The following is a 21,865-nucleotide window of genomic DNA, read 5'->3' as shown; positions in this document are numbered from 1 at the left end:
GTTATAGAAATTATGGTTAAAATTGATATTTTACTCTCTGAGTTGAATGCTCACTCATGTTTATTATTTTTCCAGGCTACAGGAGGATATTTGTTGTGGTTAACCTGCTTTTCTTCTTCGCAGGTCGTTTATTAATATTTGTATAATTCTATTAACTCCTAGAATTTTCGCATGTGTTAGAAACATTTATTTGATTTGGGTCTGTAACATAATTATCATGTTGGATTGGATGAGGGAGCTGAGCTCCCATTTATTTTTATGACATTTGAGTACGTGGAGGGTGAGCTGAGCTCTCCAATTGATTATATACTGTGTTTACAGGTCGGGTGAGTCAAAAACTCCCCGTTGAAAGGTCCATTTTATGGCTAGACTCTGTCCAGTTGAATTTTTGAAATTGGGCCCAAATAGGCCTTAGAGTTGGGTTGAGGAATAGTTAGACTTACTATGGGCCTCAGGAGCTTTAAGCTGGCCCAGGTCTTAGTGCCGGTCCGGCTCATAGGTTGGATCGTAACAAAAAAAAAATATAATTTTGCAACCAACTAAAATGGTAGAAATTGAGTATATTAAAAACTGAAATCTAATAACAATAAATACAATGTAGTGAGTAGGATTATATTATGAAAATTGTATAATTAAAATTTTAAATTTTAGAAGAATTTTTCATTTCAGGGAAAGAACATAGGCCATTCATCCATGTTATAGTTGTCTAAGAATTTCAATAGAAGTACCAACCCTACAAACGACTTTTGTACGTCCCGTCAATGCAGGGAAAGGACTGGAAAGCAAATACGACAGCGTGTGCATGACGAACGAAACAAACCTTCTCAAATGTCAAAAAGCATTACGTCTCATCTAAACAGTAAGATTAATTGACCTTTCAGTTTTGTTCCATAACCCTTAACCCACGCAACGCCACTGGCTGTTGTAGACAAAGATATGCAAATAAAAACTAGCCACACAACACTTCATTCAGTCGTTGGAGACTTTGAATAAATGTTAGCAGCATTTATTAGGCGCATTTAATTGCATTTTATTGATATTTTATGACAATGGCATCTCATGTTTTAGAGTAATTTTTCCCTTACCTATATTAGAGGGTATACATTCAATTAATCATTAATTATTATTTTAATTAAAATCATAATAAATTTCATTAATATTCTATTATTCTTGAATTATCTTAGAATTTCTAATTTCACAGTATATCGCTGAAGATTTTGAATAAATGTAAGCAGCATTAATTAAGTACATTTTGCTGATATCTCCCATACTTAAATTTCCAAGGAATTTCTAAGTTTACAATAATATTAGGGTACCATGCATTCAAAGTGAAGTCATGAATTTTCATTGAATTTATTATTTAGTGATGGATTCTTTGTCTTACAATATGAGAGGATAAAAATTTAAGTTCATTCAAAAAAAAAAATCAATTTTGCAATAATTTTTATAATCAATTGAAATAAGTTGCTATTAAGCAATCAATTTTATGACTAATTTGTGATTTTAATTTTTTTTAATAAAATAGTTAATTTTTAAAAATTTAGCAACTGAATCAAAAATCGATTATTTAGAACCAATTTATAATTAATTGCTAAAATTAGTTACTATTAATAACCGTTTGATAATTGATTATTAAATCAATTGTTAATCGATATTAGAAAAACATTAAATATATAATTAGAAGCCCATTTTAAAATCGGTTGTTAAAATCTATTGCTGCTAAGAAATTAATTGTTAAATTAAAAAATTATTCTGATTGGCTCTAAAGTTAGCAATTAATTTTCAATCGGTTGTTATTTGTAATCGATTTCTCGTCAATTGTTAATAGTAACTGATTTTTACAACTAATTACAAATCGGTTTCTAAATTTTCCCTCCAATAATTTTCACACAATTTTTTATTTTCTTTTTTTTTTATTTACAACGATTTGCAAATCAGTTACTCACAGTAACTGATTTTTACAATCGATTTTTCTTTTCTTGCCTATTTTTTTTTATTTTGATTTATAACAGATTTATGAATCAGATGCTAACAACAACTGATTTGAGAATCGATATTAACAATCGATTGCGAATAGATTGCAAAATTTTCTATCAAAAAATTCTTATCTGATTTTTTTAAAAAAATTAGCAATTGATAATCAGTTGCTAAAATTGATTGCTAATTCGCTTATATAAACTACAACTCTCTTTTTTCTCTCTCTTTCTTGTCTTTTCTTTCATTTTTTCCATCATCTTTTTCATTCTCGTCTATTTTATTCATCATCTTTTACTACCTATTTTTTTCATCATCTTTTTCTTTTTCATCTATTTTCTTCTTTATCTTTTTCTTTCTCATACGTTTTATTTTTCATTATCTTTTTCTTTCTCGTTTATTTTCTTTTACATCATCTTTTTATTTCTCATCTTTTTATTTAATTTATTTTTTCGACATAAAATGAAAATTTTTGTACAAATATATTTTTTGTTAGTAAAGTATTTATTGTATTAATTTTAGTAATTTTTTTATTATAATATATATATATATGGTAATTGTTTTAGTAATTTGTCTTATAAATATCTTTTTATATTTAATTTTTTGTTAATATTTTTTATAATAGTTATTATTAGTAATTTTTATATTAATTTTTTAGTACTATATTTTCATTAATAATTTATTATTTTAGTAATTTTTTGAAAAATTTATTTATTTGAATTTTTTATTTATTATTTGGAAATTTTAATTTTTTTTATAATTTTTTAATAATTTTTTAAAATTAACAAATGACTTTCAATTGTTAAATTAGTTGCAAATAGCAACCGATTTACAAAATGGTTGTAAAATTATAAAATTAGAGACACCAATTTTTTTACAACATTCATATTTCGGTTGCTCTAAATCGATTACCATTAACAATCGATTTCGATTACTAGTAACTGATTTCGATTGCTCTGAACAATCGATAGTTTTTTTTACCAAGGTTTTAGTTTTTAAATTTAATTAATTTACTAATTGATTTGGTTGTCGATTGTTATTTACAACTAATCTCATTATAACTTACTGAATCAATTACTAAATCAATTAGTAATCTATTTTAGTGTATTAGCAACCATTCAATCACTTTTCTTCATTAAATAACTCACCATACATCTAAAGATATGCGTGTCAAAACTTGAAACCCATATCCTTTTCCCATCTAAAGTCATGTCTTCCTCCTCACTGAAACCACTCTCCATATTTCCCTCATTACTTCTCTTGTTCATCCTTATTCCTTTCTTTCTCCTTTCTTTTCATGTCCATGTTTTTGCTTTCCATGCAACTTCTTTTGCTGCTGCTAAAAATGAAGTAGAACAAGGGGCTAAGGAGACCGATGCTCTTCTGAGATGGAAAGCCACTCTTGATTACTACAGCCAATCTATTCTGTCCTCTTGGAATGGAAGCAGACATTGCAATTGGTCTGGTATCTTTTGCAATAAGGCAGGTAGTGTTGTCAATATAAGCGTTACAGATTCCGGTTTGAAAGGAACGCTTCAGAGTCTCAGCTTCTGGTCCTTTCCCAATCTCATCGAGCTCAATCTCCGCAACAACTCACTTTATGGTGTCATTCCTGCACATATTAGTAATCTTTCAAAGCTCACCATCCTTGACTTGTCTTTCAATAATATCTCTGGAAAAATTCCATCTGAAATAAGCTCACTGGCTAGTCTTAGCTTCTTTTCCCTATTTGCGAACCATATCAATGGCACCATCCCTCGAGAAATTGGGGCGCTTACTTCACTTTCGGTGCTCTCTTTACAAGATAATTATCTTACAGGCTCAATCCCTGCTTCAATAATGGGAAATTTTAGCAACTTAACTGAACTTTACCTCCATGATAACGATCTTTCTGGCTCCATACCACCAGATGTTGGAAGGATGAGATCTCTTCGCACGCTAGATTTGTCGATCAACAAACTTAGTGGTGAACTTCCTGCATCCATGGGAAACTTAAGCAACTTGGTATATCTTTACTTTTACTACAATGAACTCTCTGGTTCCATCCCCAAGGAATTAGGGATGCTTGGAAAGCTTTGCGCATTTCAGTTTTCAAGAAATAATTTCACGGGCCGTTTACCTGAAGGTATATGCCTTGGTGGACAACTTCAGTATTTCAGTGCACATCATAACAATTTCACGGGTCCTATCCCGAGAAGCCTGAGAAATTGTAGCAGCTTGTTGTCAGTTCGCCTCGATAGAAACCAACTCACAGGAAATGTATCTGAAGATTTTGGTTTTGGTGTATATCCTAACCTGGTATATTTGGATTTAAGCGATAACCAATTATATGGCGAGCTTCCATGGAAATGGGAAGAATTCCGGAATTTGTCGGCATTAAAAATCTCAAACAACGAGATCTCTGGCACAATACCAGCTGACATCAGAAAGGCACCTCAATTGCAATTACTTGATCTCTCATCAAATCACCTTGTAGGGGTGATTCCAAAGGAATTGGGGGAGTTAAATTTGTTTAAACTTTATCTTCATGATAACAAGCTTTCAGGCACAATTCCTGCAGAAATAGGAATGTTATCTGCTCTTGAAGACCTTAACATGGCAGCAAACAATCTAAGCGGAACAATTTCAAAGGAGATTGGGAAGTGCTCAAAACTGTTGTTCTTGAACCTCAGCAAGAACAAGCTTACAGAGAGCATTCCTTCAGAAATAAGCTATTTGCACTCTCTACAAAGCCTTGATCTCAGTCAAAATTTGCTCATAAATGAGATACCACAACAACTTGGAGGTTTGCAAAGACTAGAGACGTTGAACCTTTCTCACAACTTGTTGACAGGTTCCATTCCATCTTTCGATTATTTAACAAGCTTGACGAATGTGGATATATCCTACAATGAGCTGCAGGGTGAAATTCCAAACATTAAAGCCTTTCGGGAGGCTTCATTTGAAGCGTTGAGAAACAACAAAGACCTGTGCGGTAATAACACCAGACTAAAGCCTTGTGGTTCTCTCGCAGTGAACAAAACCATAGGAAAAAAGGGCAAAAAGGCTGTCAATCATCTAATTGTTTTTCCTCTCGTGGGTAGTCTGCTTCTATTGTTTATCTTGGTTGGATGTTTCTTCTTCATCCATCACAGAAACGGAAAAGCCAAGTCAACTGAGGGGAAACATTGCGAAGATGTGTATGCAATATGGAGCCATATTGATAGAAATATGCAATATGAAAACATTATTGAGGCTACAGAGGACAATTCCAAGTATTGCATTGGGGTAGGAGGTTATGGAATTGTCTACAAAGCTGAGCTGCCAAAGGGTCAAGTGGTTGCTGTGAAGAAAATTCATCAATCACCAAATGGTGAGGTGGCTGATTTGAAAGCATTTACTAGTGAGATTTCTGTGTTGGCAAACATACGTCATCGGAACATTGTGAAGTTATATGGGTTTTGTTCGCATGTCAGACACTCATTTTTGATATACGAATTCATAGAAAGAGGAAGTTTGAGAAAAATTTTAAGCAACGAAGAAGCAGTGGAGTTAGATTGGAGTAAGAGGCTAAATATTGTTAAAGGAATAGCAAATGCTTTGTCTTACATGCACCATGACTGCTCTCCGCCAATTATCCACCGAGACATTTCCAGTAACAATATTTTGTTGGATTCAGAGTTTGAGGCCCATGTCTCTGATTTTGGCATAGCTAGGTTGCTGATGCCTGACTCCTCAAATTGGACCTCATTTGCGGGCACAGTCGGGTACACAGCACCAGGTGCATATCTTAATTTCATTTACTTTTGTTGCACTACATCAGTTAGATTACTTACATTACATATAATTTAGCCTTGGAATAGAGGAAAATCCTTTGCTTCAGAAGGGCTTTAAAAATAATAATAATAATAAATGTTGCAATTGGTGATTGGATCATCTAAGAAGCGATTCGCTATTTCTATATTTTTTTTGTAGAGTTAGCATACACAATGGCAGTCAATGAAAAATGCGACATCTATAGCTTTGGTGTGGTCACACTCGAAATACTAATGGGAAAACATCCAGGAAATGTTGCCTCATCTCTTTCATCTTCACCTCCACCAATTGAACAACAAACACTTTTCAAAGATGTGATCGATCAATGCCTGCCAACGCCTAAAAATAAAGATGCTGAAGGAGTGATCCATGTTGCTAGACTAGCACTTGCGTGCCTGAGTGCAAATCCTCAATCTCGGCCAACCATGAGACAAGTTTCTTCAAAACTGATGGCCCAGTGGCATCCATTAGCAAAGGCATTCTCTGAAATAAAATTGGGAGAAATGTTGGTCCACAATGGTATCAATGCCTAAGCTTGTAGAAAGATCTTTGTACTATTTTTTTTTTTTTTTTCATTATTCAGTCTTTCCCTCTGCTGCATGCCTTGTATTATATGTTTGGTTGGAGTAAAACTGTTATATGCCTTGCACAAGAAGCAATCGGACTTGAATTTTGATTTTCTTCCCCTTGGGTGGGGGACTCTTTATTTTAGACATAACTTTGGAAAGATAAACCAAGAGAAAGACATATCAATAATTGATTGGACTGAAAAAATAAGCCTGGCCATTGTTTGGTTCGAATTGTAAATTGAATTGGGATTGCCAGGGTCAAACATGATGTTCCAACTGAATGTCATCCCAAATGTAACATGGCGAACATGGAAAATTCTTTAGTGAGAGAAAACCAAAAGTTGAGGAAATGAGAACATGTAGCAAGCGTGACAGTTTTGACACGAGATCATTTGATAATAGTGATAAACTAGGTATAAACCCGCACTTTGCTTTTATATATATATATATATATATATATATAAATTTTTAATAAAGCATGTAAAGTGGTTTACTTAGTAAGATATTAATTAAGATGATTTCAATAATAGGCGTGTGTCTTTGATTAGAAAAAATAGTAGATGTGTCAGTTTTATTTGGAAGTTTGGAGATTTTATTATGTTTTGACTATGTTATATTTTAAAATGGGTAAAATCAAAACCATATTGATTTTTTTATCAAAATTGGTTAAATCTGTTGTAACTCAAACTGCAAATGAATTGAATCAGAATGAGATTGAAATCGTTCGTTGCTTTTGAGACAAACAGGATTTTTTTCATTTAAAAAGAAAATGGACCGTGAGATGAAATTAGGCTGAGGTGCTGGTGGTGTCTGCATATAGAGAAAGGAATATTGCACCAGTCAGCTGCGCCACCAGCATCACCAACACATCTTACTGGTCGGCTTACCCAATTAGAAGGGGGAGATTTGTGTCACGATACTAAGGCAATGAGATAACAGGTTTAGAAATAAAATAAAATAAAAAATAAAGTATGGTAGATATAAATCTAGACAGCAATAGCAAGATCATTATCAGAAAAACATACATCTTTCAACAAACAGAGATATAACCCTGTAAAGCCAATTAATATTCTGTTGTTACAACACCTTATAAACTGAACCAAAGCCACCCTTGCCATGTTTGTTAGCTGGAGAGCAGTTGTTAGTGGCCTCAACTATGGTGCATACACAAATATTTCTAATATAATTAAGAACCTACCCCTTTTTGCAACTGGATCATTATAAGCATTCTATAAAATACACTACTGGCGTTGGCACTTTGCGAACATATTATTTATAAGAATTTTAATTCTAGTCATGCTTTTCATGGAAAAAATTTCCCCCATCTCAGCAAGCTACACATATTAGTTCCTGATATGATTCTTTCTGCAAGTGGTGCATTATACATTCGTACTTAGGCGAATAATGAAATATGGTTCATAGAAACAGGGCAATTATGTGAGAAAAAAGGAGATGATCAATTGTGACAAATCATGCGCAGAAAAACTAATTAATAAAGATTCTGCTCCTAATCCACTTCTGATCGAACATTTCCTGAAACTTTTTAACCTTCGTAAATGAGCAGCCACCAAAAGAAGAGATGACCTGGACAGAAATAAATTTCATAATTTCTTCCACTTTACTATCTTTTTTTTTTATTACAAAATTTAAAAAAGACTTGTTCTTTATAATTTATTCCAATATTTAAGCCTTAATCTGAGAACTTATAATGGCCTCACACTACTGGATATATATACACACACGCGCATATATCCTTTAGTTAGATGGACCCACCAAACAAATTCAGTTTCGGAAAATGAAATTTCCGCTTGGAGCTTTCATGCCTTCAAATTTTTACTCGAATTTAAAGCAAAAAACGATTACAGTGACACTCACATTTTCATATATGAAATATTCAAGGTACTATTTGTTAATTAATAGTGCTAATTAAACTCTTCTAATAATACACATTTTGTTTGCACCTTATGAATAGTACTGTCAATTCCCGCCTCTTCCATTAAGGGTCTTCTCTAAGAAGCACTCTACCTGAAAATATTCTTCATGGCCGAGTTTACAGCACATTTACGAAGGCTAAAACCTTCTCAGCCTTTCATACAGATGGATATGAACATGCAATTGCTGAAGCAGCTTCCAAAGCTCAATCCAAGTACCTCAGAGAATTTCAGTGCCACTGACTGCTCAGTAGACTCTTTCTTGGCCCACCACCAACCACCAATTGAATTTCTAGCACGGTTTGATCACAATGGTCTTCCAAGTGCTTTCCATCACTCTGAAATCTTGAATTCAGCAACAATTGTTCATGCTGCCACTTCCACCTCAAGTCAAAATGTTTTCCGTGACAGCTGCAAGAAGAGAAAAGCAGAGGCACAATCAACCAGTGGTTCCAAGAACATTTCTCGCACAGCCTCTACTACCAATACAAAGAAAAAGAATGCGTGTCTGTCAGTTTCTCGAACCCTTTTCTTGATCTTTTCTTTTAGTTTCAGTTTCTAATTTTTGATCTCTATTTAAAATCAAGCCAATAGGTATTTAGTCTTTGACGTTTTTCAGAAGTTAGGCAGAGGTAAAAAAGAGAAGAACAAAGAGAAAGAGGTGGATAAAGCAGAAGAAGTTATTCATGTTAGAGCAAAAAGAGGCCAAGCTACTGATAGTCATGGTCTAGCAGAAAGGGTAAATTTGCATACAATCATTTCAGTTTCTCACCAGAACTTTCTATTTTAATCATTAGACCAAAGTAGACTTCAAACTCCATAATATGGTTATTTATTCATAAACATCATGTGAGGAAATTTAGAGCTAAAAAGAAAACATGATTAATTTCCAAAAAGAAAATGATATTGCACATGAAAGAAATGAATTACCTAAAACTTGATTCTAGAGGTAAAACAGGTTGAGTGTGCTTAACAACAAAGCTCACAATTTGGCGTAGCATGTAGGGCGTAAAGATTGTCACAAGAACAAATCTCCAAAGAACAATAAAGGGTTAATCCAAAACCTCAACAAGAAAGAGATAAAAGTAAGCAAAGAAGCTTTATTGAAAATTGAAAAAATAAACAAAGTTACAAAATCTGAATATAATGGGGGCTATTGATAGGGTTTGATAGTCCAAAACTAATTAGAATAAGATAACTATTACCTAGGAGTTTTAGATAAATATAAATACAATAGTAAATCTTTTAGATAAACATAAATACAATATGAAATCTAGATAGAATAGGAAAATAACTAATCCTAATTAAATTGGATAACTAATAAATATTCCTATTAAAATAAAATAAAATAAAATAACTATAATGTTCCGCATCATTCATCTCCACTTGAAAAAAGACTCATCCTCGAGCTAGTTTCCAGATACTCAAGTGCACAATTAGGTAGGTATGAGTAGAAATTAGCCACATTGAATGCCTTAGAAATGTTTCCCATCCAATACGGAAGATCAACGGCATCTGCATTATCATTAATCTTGTTAGTGATATTAAATGGACCATATTTCCTTTGTTTAAGCTTATGGTGTCCCCCAGCAATCCTTGCTTTGCTCATAAACACCATGACTTCATCTCTCACCTCAAATACTTTGAATCTTCTATGTCTATCCGCAGCTTCTTTGTACTTTGCATTAGCTTTCTCAAGCCTTTTCTTCACATCCTCTTGAACCGATTGCACTTGTTCAACAAGATTTCCAGCAGCTACACTCAAACTTGGAACCTTTGGAAGCTTTACCAAGTCTAAGGTATGATTAGAAACCTTAGTGTACACGATAGAGAATGGAGTCCTTTCCATAGCACTATGGATAGCATTGTTGTAAGCAAATTCAACTTGTGTTATGGCAAAATCCCATTGCTTTGGTCTATCCTTACAAATGCTCCTTATCAAATTTCCCAATGTTCTATTCACCACTTCCGTTTGACCATCAGTTTGGGGATGCGCCATGCTACTAAACTTTAATAAAGAATCAAATAATCTCCACAAAGTGATCCAAAGGTGACTCAAGAACTTGGTGTCACGATTAGATGTGATAGTCTTTAGCACTTCATGTAAGAGTGCAACCTCCCTAAAGAATAGTTTGGCCGTAAAAGTTGCATCTGCTGTCTTCTTGCAAGGTAAGAAATGTGTCATTTTAGAGAACCTGTTAACAATAACAAAAACCCAATCCATACCTCATTGAGTTCATGGTAAACCCAACACGAAGTCCATCGATAGGTCCTCCCATATGGCATTTGGCAAGGGCAAAGGCATGTAAAGGCCTGTATTTTGTGTTTGTCCTTTGCATGTTTGACACACATGACATCTAGAAACAATGTGAGTCAAATCCCTCCTCAATTTAGGCCAATAGTATCTACTTTTCACAGCTTCAATGGTCTTATCCCTTCCAAGATGTCCTGCTAAGCCACCTCCATGCAAATCCCTAATGACCTTCTCACGAATAGATGTACGAGGAAGACAAAGTTGTCCACCTTTCATGAGATAGCCATGATGCACAAAATAATCATCATGGGACTGATTTAGAATACATTTCCCCCATACTTTTTTAAAATCTTCATCATCCACATATAAATCTTTCAAATGTTCAAATCCTTCAATGTCTACACTAAGGGTTTTAATCAAGGATACCTTTTGACTTAAAGTATCGGCTACCACATTTTGTTGCCCTGGTTTGTGAATCAACTTGTATGGGAACTTATCCACAAAAGCTAACCTTCTAGCATGCATATCATTCTTAATTTGCTTGGCAATTGGTCTTTTTTCTTGGGAAATCACAGCACCAATTCCCACACCACTAGCATTACATTCAACTTCAAATAATTTTTCAAATTAGGAAAAGCTAGCACAGGTGCTGTACATAGCTTCTCTTTAATCAAGGCAAAACTCTTTTCTTACTCCTCACCCCATTTAAAATTCCCCTTCTTCAAACATTTAGTAACAGGTGCAGCAATGCTACCAAATTGCTTAATAAACCTCCTATAAAAGGTGGCTAGACCATGAAAACTCAAATAAGATATGAGGATTAGCAAAAATAATAATACATATCCTAGATGAGCATTATAAATTAGAGAAACACATTTCAAACTTACCAAAACTAATATTCATTTCCACTTTTTTTTTTTTCACTCCAACCTTTCCTTTATGATCTAGCAACACCCTCCAAACACCCCATATTCACAAAATTACCCTTGAAGGGCCAATTTCCCCATGGAAATTGATGTGGCTTACATATTATAGCAGTATAGATATGCTTCTATTTTCTTTCATCATAGCTATAGATTTAAAAACAAATAGAACCTAATTGACTTTATATGGTAAGCTCTATATATCACGCATCAACATTCATTTTTCATAGAAACAACTTTAATGTGAGATACCTATATGATGCATTTGCAACAGCAAAAACAGGACTTAAGCTCACCAAGTGGTGCTTCCTTATACTGCTCCATCATATGCACATTATAAAGATGAGGAAGCTTGGTGAATGGACTAACAACCATCAAAATGCTTCCCGTGTATGTCCATCAAAAAACAAAAAGGAGGAAAAGAAAGTTAAATATACGACATTGCAAAGTCCTTCATATTTAAGTTTTGCATTCCAATATCAAATAGGTAGAATGACAGAACAACATTGGCTTCATAGCTTTAGCAAAATCAAATAAGCAAGTAAAAATCATTAAAAAGGAATCAACAAAAGGTAAAATTAACAACTATAACCAAAAAATGAAACATGCTGAGAATTGAAGAAAAAAAGAAAAACCCAATGACAGGAACATAAAACAAAAACACTAAGAAAAGAAGAACTAAACCCACGTGAATAGCAAGATAAAATTTAGAAATACAAAACAAATAGTACAAATCAATTATATAAACATAAAAACATAGTACAAAAATGTGCAAGATAAAATGATTACCAAGACAACGCGTAAAAGAATAACAGTGATTTCACTATTAGGCATGGGAGAATCGGTAACCAAAACAAATAAATAGTAAACTTAATGAAATGAAGAAGAATAGGAAATAAACTATTACCCATCAAATCAAGAAGCAAGCAAATGCACTTAAAGAAGCAAAAGTGTAGAGAAGAAGATGCTTTGCCCCAACAAAAAAAGCCAAAACAAAAGAAAGAAGAAATGAGGCAATAAGGTAGAATGAAGAGGGAAACGGCACACCTAAGTGAAACGGTGTCGTTTTCCCTGCAGGAAATGGGGAAGGCATACGGTGTGCAGGGGAGGGAAGGAGGAAGGAAGGCATTACTCTAAAGAAAATGGCGTCGTTTAATGGAGGGGGTGAGGAAAAAAAAGGCAAAAAGTTAGAGGAAATAACAAAATTGCCACTCAATTTCCACTATTCCTTAGCACAGGAAATTTTTCCATGAAAATGAATGTATTGTTTAGCCAATCTCAAAGTTCTTTAGCTTCATTTATGGATGACGAAACTGCAAGAAACATGGATTCAATGCCAAAATTAGTAGAAAACATTTTGCTAATGAGGCTGCAAGGGGGAGTTCACATAGAAACAAATAAGAGAGAAGATGGTCTGGTTTATAATAAGAAGGCAAGCCTCACTGGGAAAGGAAAAAAAAAATAGTAGTGATACACTTGAAATGCTAGATTGGCAGTACTAGAGGCTCGGATTAGAAGTCTTGAAACAAAAATTATTAAGCTAAAAGTAGCAAGATTTGGCAACAGGGTTTTAAGTAAACCTATACATGAATAAGGGTATTCTATACAGATTAATGCGATAAGGTTTATTTTAATTTTTTTTCTGTTATTATGTTAAACCTTTTTTCATGTGAAAATAGCAGTAACTATTAAATGCAGAAGCCTTCAGTATTTAAACTCAATATTAGGGTTATTTTGTTTGTGATGTATAAAAAAAAAAAATTTGTGATTTTTTAGGCCTATTTATTTTGCAATCTATATAATCAACATCTATCTCTATAAATATGATAAAACCGGTCTCAAAGAGAACTTCATCAAAACATTATACACGAGGCTTTATTAGTTTTTTTTTTTTTTCTATTTGTCTATTTTACCCCTATTCCCCAACAATTTTACAATGTCAATGGACGACATGAAAATATTAATAGATCTATAAGGCATTTAATAAAAAAATTATGACAATAATTTAATTTAATTTAATTTAATTAATATTAAGGAAACTAAAAACTTCGCCTAAGTAGTTTGCGCTTAGCCGGTCTCAAGCCCGGATAAAGGAGGAGGGTTGCGGTAGCTGACAACCAGCGTAAAAATTTCGTCACACCTTATGATATGGATTCAAATGATATAAACGTTGGGGCGTCCTAGTACAACATGACCTAGAAGCATTACACATTTCTGAGGTTTTAACCCAAAATCGTTTAGAGTGGAGAAAGTGAATCCATATAGTCGACCCCAAATTTTTTTTGAGATAAAGGCTTAGTTGAGTTGAGTTGAGAATATTAAAAAAACTAAAAGCTATAGTTATAAATTATACAAACCAAAGTAACCTTTTTATTTTTCACTATAATTATAAAATCATATGATTAATTTTTTTTCATGAAAAATTTTATGACAATAATTATAATTTAATTAATATTAAAAAAACTAGAAATCATTGTTATAAACTATATAAATTAATATCACATATCAAAAATAAAATTAATCATCCCTAATCATTCCTAATACAAATAGAGTATATAATTTTCAATCAAGATTTTCTGTTAAATTTACCAAATGATATTTTAGTAATTAAAATTTTTGATACAATTGCCCGATAATTAAGATAGCTAAGTTTTACTAAAATAATTTCATTAGCACATGAATGTTATAAGAATTATAAGATATAAGATGAGATATAATATTTAAAATTAAGATGACAAATGAGATAGTTGTTGTATTTATACTATTATTATAGTATTTAAATAAAAATAAAATAGAATTAAAATTAATTACTAAATTATGTTTCATGCATATATCTTAAAATAAATTAATTTATATATAAAAAAAAAGAATATGTTGAATATATCAAAACTAGAGAGAAATATTTTTAATTTGTAATTTATATTTTAAAATTTTAATAATTTTATAAAATATTTTAATTCTATTTATTTAAAATATTTGTATATAAAAATTATTATAAAAATATATTTTATATTTAATTAATTATTTATATAAATAAATTTAAATAATATACCCAAGATACAAAATCCAACCGATATCCTACTCCATTAGAAATATTATTTATCAAATTTCAACTCATTTTCGATAGAATTGGGTCGGTACCCGCCAATGCCGTATTCGGTTCCATCTGTAGCCATTATTTAATGGAAAAGGAGGGGGGAGGCTTCGTTACATAATTGCCCCTGATCAACTTTAAGCCTCTGAGCCTGTTGACTGTCAGAAGAGAGAGAAAGAACAAGAAATTGATTTGTCTGTCCAACTCCACCTGTGTACTTCTCTGCCTTATGCTTCCATTTTCACTTTGTGCAAAGCTCTCTGTTCCTTTTGGCTTTGTTTAACTATTCATTTCTCCAAGTTTTATCCTTCGTAGGGGTGGATTTGTCGCAATAACTCATTACCCAACAAGGGCAAAACAAGGAGAGAAGCTATATCTTTGATTTCCCTCAGTTTCTCGCGAAACAGACAGAAAATTTCTGCAATTGGTTAAAAAAAAAACCCCATCCCCTACCAGGTACCTTTCTTTCCACTTTTAGAGTTGATCCCTTGTGAAATAGCTTGATAACCAATGATTGCCAAACCTTAGGATATCCAATTTGTTGGGTTACATCATTTTCCTTAGAATTCCAAAAATGTATGAGTTTTCATTGGGAAAATAAATGCTATATGTAATACCATTACCGTGAAGAAAGTTAGTCCCTATTGATACCCGACACAATGCGGGAGCAGACAGAAATTATTGTTGAAAAGAGAGAGGAGGTAATGCTATCATCTGCTAGAAATGCAAGTCCAACCCTAAGAACAGCCCATTTTCTGAATCCCACTCGTGCTTCTACTAAAGCACTAGTCCCCAAAAACCCTTTCACTCTGGCCCTCTACTTTGCCTCCCACTTTTGATCCTGAAAATTGGCCTATCGATGCGACTTTCTATGGTTGGCAAGACCCAACAGCGAATTGGAAATCATGGGTTCGTCACATGGAAGGTATGTATGAGCCTGTGTGGAAAAGGGCAGGCACTTATTCAGCAATCTTGAGTTCTACTTACAGAGTTCAAAGAGACTATGACTTGATAATGGGCCTTGCCGAAAAATGATGTCCTGAGACCAACACATTTAACTTTCCATGGGCAGAAGCAACTGTGACACTAGAAGATGTGATCATTTTGGGAGCGTCCCCTGTTTTTTCATGCTCTCGTGAAATCAGGGAACATAAAGAAATTGAAGATATACTGAAAGAAGCTAGAAGTGAAGTAGGAAGGGGACTAACTCGTGGGGTCTGCCAAATTGGATGGATGGAAGAGTTTATGTTTAGTGGCAGTGAAATAGAGCACGAAGCATTTCTTTCATTGTGGTTGGAAATGTTTGTTTTCCATGATTCTGAGAACACACTTAGAGATTGTATATTTCCTATTACAATCCATTTAGCGGAAGGGGAACTTGTTGCGCTTGCTCCCGCTGTTCTGGCTAGCATATATAGAGATTTGGGTTTGTTAAAAGCAACAATCGTTGCTGTTACTGAGTTTAGGAGAAGAGACTATGCTGATATATTAGCAGTTGCTCTATGGTCGCCACTTCATTTGGTTCAACTTTGGGAAGTTTCAAGAGACACGCATTCCATGTTCCCATGTCATAGCAGCATGTCAATCAATGTCAATTAATTATGAGTAATATGTTTCAAATTATTATACATTGGAGCAAACACTTAAGTGCTATGAGTGGCAGTTTCATGCACTTGAACATCATGATGATTGGCCAATAGACAATGATCCAAGTCTTTTGCCTAACCTGACATGGAAAAGGTTTAAAGGAAGACCAAAATCTTCAAGAATGAAGAATGAAATGGACTGAAATGTGAATAGAAAAGTTTTTTCAGCGTCTAATATCCATTGTTCGCTCTGTCGTGAACAAGGACACAAAAAAAATAATTGTCCGGAATGAAAAAACACCATTATTTAATTATGTTACTCTTTTCACTTGCAGTAATGTATTGAACAAATCATCCAATTGTATTTTTTTTATTCTCAATGGGTGTAGGAAAGTAATTTTATTTGAATGTAATAGTAATGTTACTCTTTTCAAATAGTAATAGCAGGGATTAATGCTTTCATTTTACTGATTCTGATATATTTGTATTGCATTGTTTCAAATTTATTTATGTGCTCATTCGTTTTTGTTTATGTGTTAGATAAAATAATGGCTCGTATAATGCACACTCCAAAAAGGATTGTCAGTCAACAACAACGGACAAGGGTACATGCTTTAATTAGGAATTTGATTAATCTCCCTATGGAAGTAAGACTATCAAGTATGGGGGATTACCTGCTATGCATTATTAAGCATATGATAAGGCTGAATGGGCTCATTCAAGAAATTATATGAGAATGAGAGCTATTAATAGATAAACGTAGATACTTGGCTTTAAAGTCAGCTTTTAGTTGTGTATACGATAAGGGTATACTTGATCGTGTATGGCGAAAATTAGAAGCTAACTGTACCCCATCATATTTACTGCTACTAGAAGGATTTGTCAAAGAATATGCTAATTGGGTCGCTACGAGGACAATGTGTCGGTCAACTGGTATAAAAATGCGTGACAGTAACAAATATACTCTGGTGAAGCCCATTTTACCGAAAATCAACTACATGTTAGATCAAGACGTTTATGACGAGCTAGTAAGATCATGTCCGGTAAATCAAATAGTTAGGCTGACCTAGTTGGTTCTAATATTGTATTTTAATGTTTATATATTTTCTTGATGTAGTAAATAATATTGTACTGATATCTTTGTATTGAAAATGTAATGCAGACGTATTAATTAATGCAATGAATGAGATCTATTTATTTACATTATTTAATACTTTTATTACATGTTTTTTATACCATTTATATAATAATCAATGTACCAGGGAAATATATGCATTGTTGTAAATATGAAAAAAATAAATTGAAAATGTATATTTGCCGCAATGAATAGGTATGGCTACACAACAAGAAAGAAGAGATTACATTGTCCCAGGTCCAATTGATACAGAGGTTCTTCGACTCCAGGCCCAATACTGTTCTGAAGGGATTTGGAATGGTACGATTGATCATGAAGTGCTTCCGTGCAGGAGGCAGGGGAACATATTTCATTCTGACATTGATGACCAAATTGTTCCTCATCTTGCCGATTCGGGATTTATTAGTATTGCTATATTAGAATTTTTTTCACTTGGCTGGCATCTCATTACTGCCTTTGTAGAGCAATGGCGACCGGAAACCCATACATTTATGATGCCAATTGGTGAGTACACAATCAGTCTTCAGGATGTCAGCATTATTTCTAGTTTACCAGTACATGGTTCAGCTGTTACTGGAATGTCACGGGCAGATTGGCCAGAAGTTTGTGACTTGTTGTTGGGCGCTAGACCACCCTCAGAAATGATTCGAGGACATACACTAAAATTAGCATGGCTAAATGATGAGTTTGGAGCTATTCCACATCATGCTGATGACTTAACATTGTTATGGCATGCAAGAGCATTCATATTATGACTCATCGGATCAATGTTTCCTGACAAGACAAACTCACATGTGAACTTGATGTTTTTACCCCTTTTAGAAGACTTGAGGGAAGCTGCGATGTACAATTGAGGTGGAGCTTGCTTAGCCTTCCTTTATCGTGAGCTTTGTCGTGTTACTGTTACTAAAACAAAGGAGATTTCAGAACCACTATTTATTTTACAGATATGGGCCTGGGAGAGATTTAAAATAATCTCTTCATCAATTAGAGATCCATCAATACCTCATGATGCACCCCTAGGTGCAAGGTATGTCACTAAAATATATATATATATATATTAAGAAAAGATTAAATTGATTTTTATTGCATTACATTTTAAATTTTCTTATCAACTAACAGGAGGAGTAGAGCTCGACAGATCACCGAAGTAACAACTCATGTACTTCCGCAAATCCGGTACAACCTTGACCGGATGCGACCTGAAGATGTAAACCAATATTCAATAAATCTTACTTCAAATAATATGTTATATTTTTCCTACATTTATAATTACTTGATGTTTTACTAACATTCACTTGCAGGTTATATGGGAACCATATACTGAAGAATTATTGGATGAGCTGCCTGACATATGTATCCAAGGCCGTCCCATTTGGAAGGTAGTGGTGCCATTAATTTGCTTCCATATTGTTGAATGGCACCAACCTGACAGAGTGATGAGGCAATTTGTGTAACAGCCCAATCCATCTCCAGTCAGTATTGTCCGCTTTGACCCATGGGCCTCACGGATTTGTCCCTTGGGAGGTTTCATTCCCAAAAGTGCGCTGACCAGGTGAGGAAGACTCCCACATATATGGCCCAAATCTTTTCTTCCCGTTTCCGATGTGGGACACGAAGTTTCCACCCCAGTGCGTAGCTGGTTGAACAAGCACGTCCCAACCCCATCCCTGGGTCGTGACAAGCCCACCAGCTTCCGCCTAGTGCGTCCTCGCACCACACACCGTACTAGAGGGAGTCCAGCTCTGATACCAAATTGTAACGGCCCGGCCCACTAGTGATATTGTCCGCTCTGGGTCGAAGCCCTCACGGTTTTAAAACGTGTCAATAGGGGTTAGGAACCTCCATCTTATGAACCCAGCATCTCTCCCGTGTTTTGTCGATGTGGGATTTGCCTAGGGTGTTACAATCCACCCCCCTTATGGGACTCAGCGTCCTCGCTGAGGTTTGCCCCACCATCGTTCAAGGTTGCACGCGGAGCGGCTCTGATACCAAATTGTAACAGCCCAATCCATCTCCAGTCAGTATTGTCCGCTTTGGCCCATGGGCCTCACGGATTTGTCCTTTGGGAGGTTTCATTCCCAAAAGTGCGCTGACCAGGTGAGGAAGACTCCCACATATATGGCCCAAATCTTTTCTTCCCGTTTCCGATGTGGGACACGAAGTTTCCACCCCAGTGCGTAGCTGGTTGAACAAGCACGTCCCAACTCCATCCCTGGGTCGTGACAAGCCCACCAACTTCTGCCTGGTGCGTCCTCGCACCACACACCGTACTAGAGGGAGTCTAGCTCTGATACCACTAAATGTAATGGCCCGGCCCACTAGTGATATTGTCCGCTCTGGGTCGAAGCCCTCACGGTTTTAAAACGCGTCAATAGGGGTTAGGAACCTCCATCTTATGAACCCAGCATCTCTCCCGTGTTTTGTCGATGTGGGATTTGCCTAGGGTGTTACAATTTGGTTTGGCCTAACCTATTCTACGACCACCCATGCAAATAGATGAGTTGCATGACATTACTCTTCAAGTTAGTGAGAGTAACTGGGCGCACCACCATGCGGCATACATTAATCGTTGGAATAGGCAAGAACAGTACATTATTCAAGGGCAAGAAATGGCACAACCACCCCACCATCATTCTGAGTATATGGAGTGGTATCGTCGAGTTGCGAGACGTTGGATCTCAATAAGTGGAGCTGCTATTGGTTGTGTGGTAATCCTTTACAACACATATTTTTTCATTATTAATTACTTAGTACTAATAATTTTATATTTTTTAAACCCAAAATGTAAGAAATGCATTGACCTTATATTTTTACAGGAGGATGCAATTGAAGATTGTTTGCTAAAATTACAAAACCCATCAACACAAAATGTGGCAGAAGTTAAGCGTACATTAAGGAAAATGATGATTGCTTTAGAGGAAGAAAGTCGGCTTTGTCAAATGCCACCTCCTCAGTCCGCACCTCAAGCAGCAACCTTTAATGATGAATTACAAGAGGACCAGCAGCAACCTCAAGCAGCAGGATGACGTCGATCACGTCCTGCTTGACGTCGTCAACACCCAGTGCGTCGAGGCTCTCCGCCCGATGATGTTTTGCCCCCACCTGTCGCATTTCACCCTTACTACATGACATCAGCTCCTGATCCTTCTGATCCTATTCCCTCAGCTCTTGCACCATCTGATCCGGGACCATCCACAATATTCCAACCTTATTCAGAATCTTTCCCCCCTCATTACACTGGTTGGATGCCATTTGACTATACTGAGAGTCAGCAGCCGCAAACACCATTCAGCGGCTTATTTGCTCCTTTTGGCAGACCATCTACCATTAGGCCATCACACTATAGTTCTAGTCAATTTGGTGGATATAGTTCAGATCAATACTTCGCACCATATCAGTCTGGTGCCTTGGGCTATATTCCATCTGGTGTGGGTCTATTTGGACACCATGAACAAAGTGTTGTGCATTATACTACAGGGAGGGGAATCATCGGGACGACAACAAGGGCAGCCTAGCCAACCTCAAGATGCACAAGGTGATCTAGAAGAACATCAAGGAGGGGGACAACATCGAGTTCTTCGACCGAGACGACATATACGAAGACCGGGTTGTGGCACATGATTGACTTAAATATTTGCTTTCATTTGTATATTAATTATGAATACTTGTCGTAATTTATATTTTGCTTTAGGTCAATTGCTACGATGTGTTAGTCTCAATTTTTTAATATATTTTGCATAATTAAATTGAAAATAAAAAAGTAATTATAATAAGAATAAAAATTAATATCACATGGAAATTAATTTAATTGAGGATAATAAATTTTGTTTACTATTTTTTTTATCTCATATGACTTAAATTTTAATATTTTCAAGAAAAACAAATTTATTTCTTCTTTTTTTATTTCTTTTTTTTGTACAAAATTAACATGTCTTAAAAAATAAAACAGAAAAATTTCCTAATCACATGGTTCAAATATTATATCTATTATTATTTTCTATCTATAAACAAAATCACACTTTACACATTAATTTTGTTAATAATATTAAATAAATTTAAGTTGTTGTAAAGTACACCTGTATGGTAAAAATTTTTAATAATGAATTTCGTACTAAGATAAAACAAATTATAATATTTAAATTATATATTATTATAAATGGTTACATGTAATATTTAATAATTTTATTTCTTTTCATACTTCAATTTAATATTTGCAATCAATAAAATTAATTATCCACATTTATAATAAAATGTAAATTATTTTAATTGATGGTAATTTTTTTTTCACTATATTTTCTATCTCATATAAATTAAATTTTAATAATTTTAAACAATAAATTCTATTTACTATACAAAAATTTTAATAAATTTTATATTATCAATATAATGTAAATATTAAAAAAGTGCAATGTAATATTAAAGTAGAGTTAAATATTAATTCATTTCTCAATTAATGCTTATTTATTTTAAATAATAAAATAAATAAAATAAATATTTTTTTGAGACCTTGGACGCGATTGACAATGGTGTGTAGGTACAAAAATGCCAATTTGAATAGCATCTGGCTCCTACACGCCATTTTGAATAGCATTCGACACTGT

The 21,865-nt window shown here is 34.3% G+C and overlaps 2 protein-coding genes across 2 annotated transcripts; both read left to right on the top strand.

The window, feature by feature from the left end:
• Positions 1–3,183: 3,183 nt before the first annotated feature.
• LOC110668780 (MDIS1-interacting receptor like kinase 2-like) lies at positions 3,184–6,408 on the top strand. The gene is made up of 2 exons (XM_058136641.1): positions 3,184–5,734; positions 5,929–6,408. Exons 1-2 carry the CDS (start codon positions 3,184–3,186, stop codon positions 6,300–6,302), a joined length of 2,925 nt encoding a protein of 974 aa, XP_057992624.1. The 3' UTR covers positions 6,303–6,408.
• Positions 6,409–8,378: 1,970 nt separating this feature from the next.
• Positions 8,379–9,429, top strand: LOC131174103 (transcription factor BEE 1-like). Its single transcript, XM_058137167.1, has 3 exons — positions 8,379–8,779; positions 8,864–9,008; positions 9,268–9,429. The coding sequence occupies exons 1-3, from the start codon at positions 8,379–8,381 to the stop codon at positions 9,427–9,429; spliced, it is 708 nt and encodes a 235-aa protein (XP_057993150.1).
• Positions 9,430–21,865: the final 12,436 nt, after the last annotated feature.

Source organism: Hevea brasiliensis, chromosome 15 (genome assembly GCF_030052815.1).
Source record: "Hevea brasiliensis isolate MT/VB/25A 57/8 chromosome 15, ASM3005281v1, whole genome shotgun sequence".
In the NCBI taxonomy this organism is placed as follows: Eukaryota; Viridiplantae; Streptophyta; class Magnoliopsida; order Malpighiales; family Euphorbiaceae; genus Hevea; species Hevea brasiliensis.
This window is presented reverse-complemented; position numbering and strand designations above follow the sequence as displayed.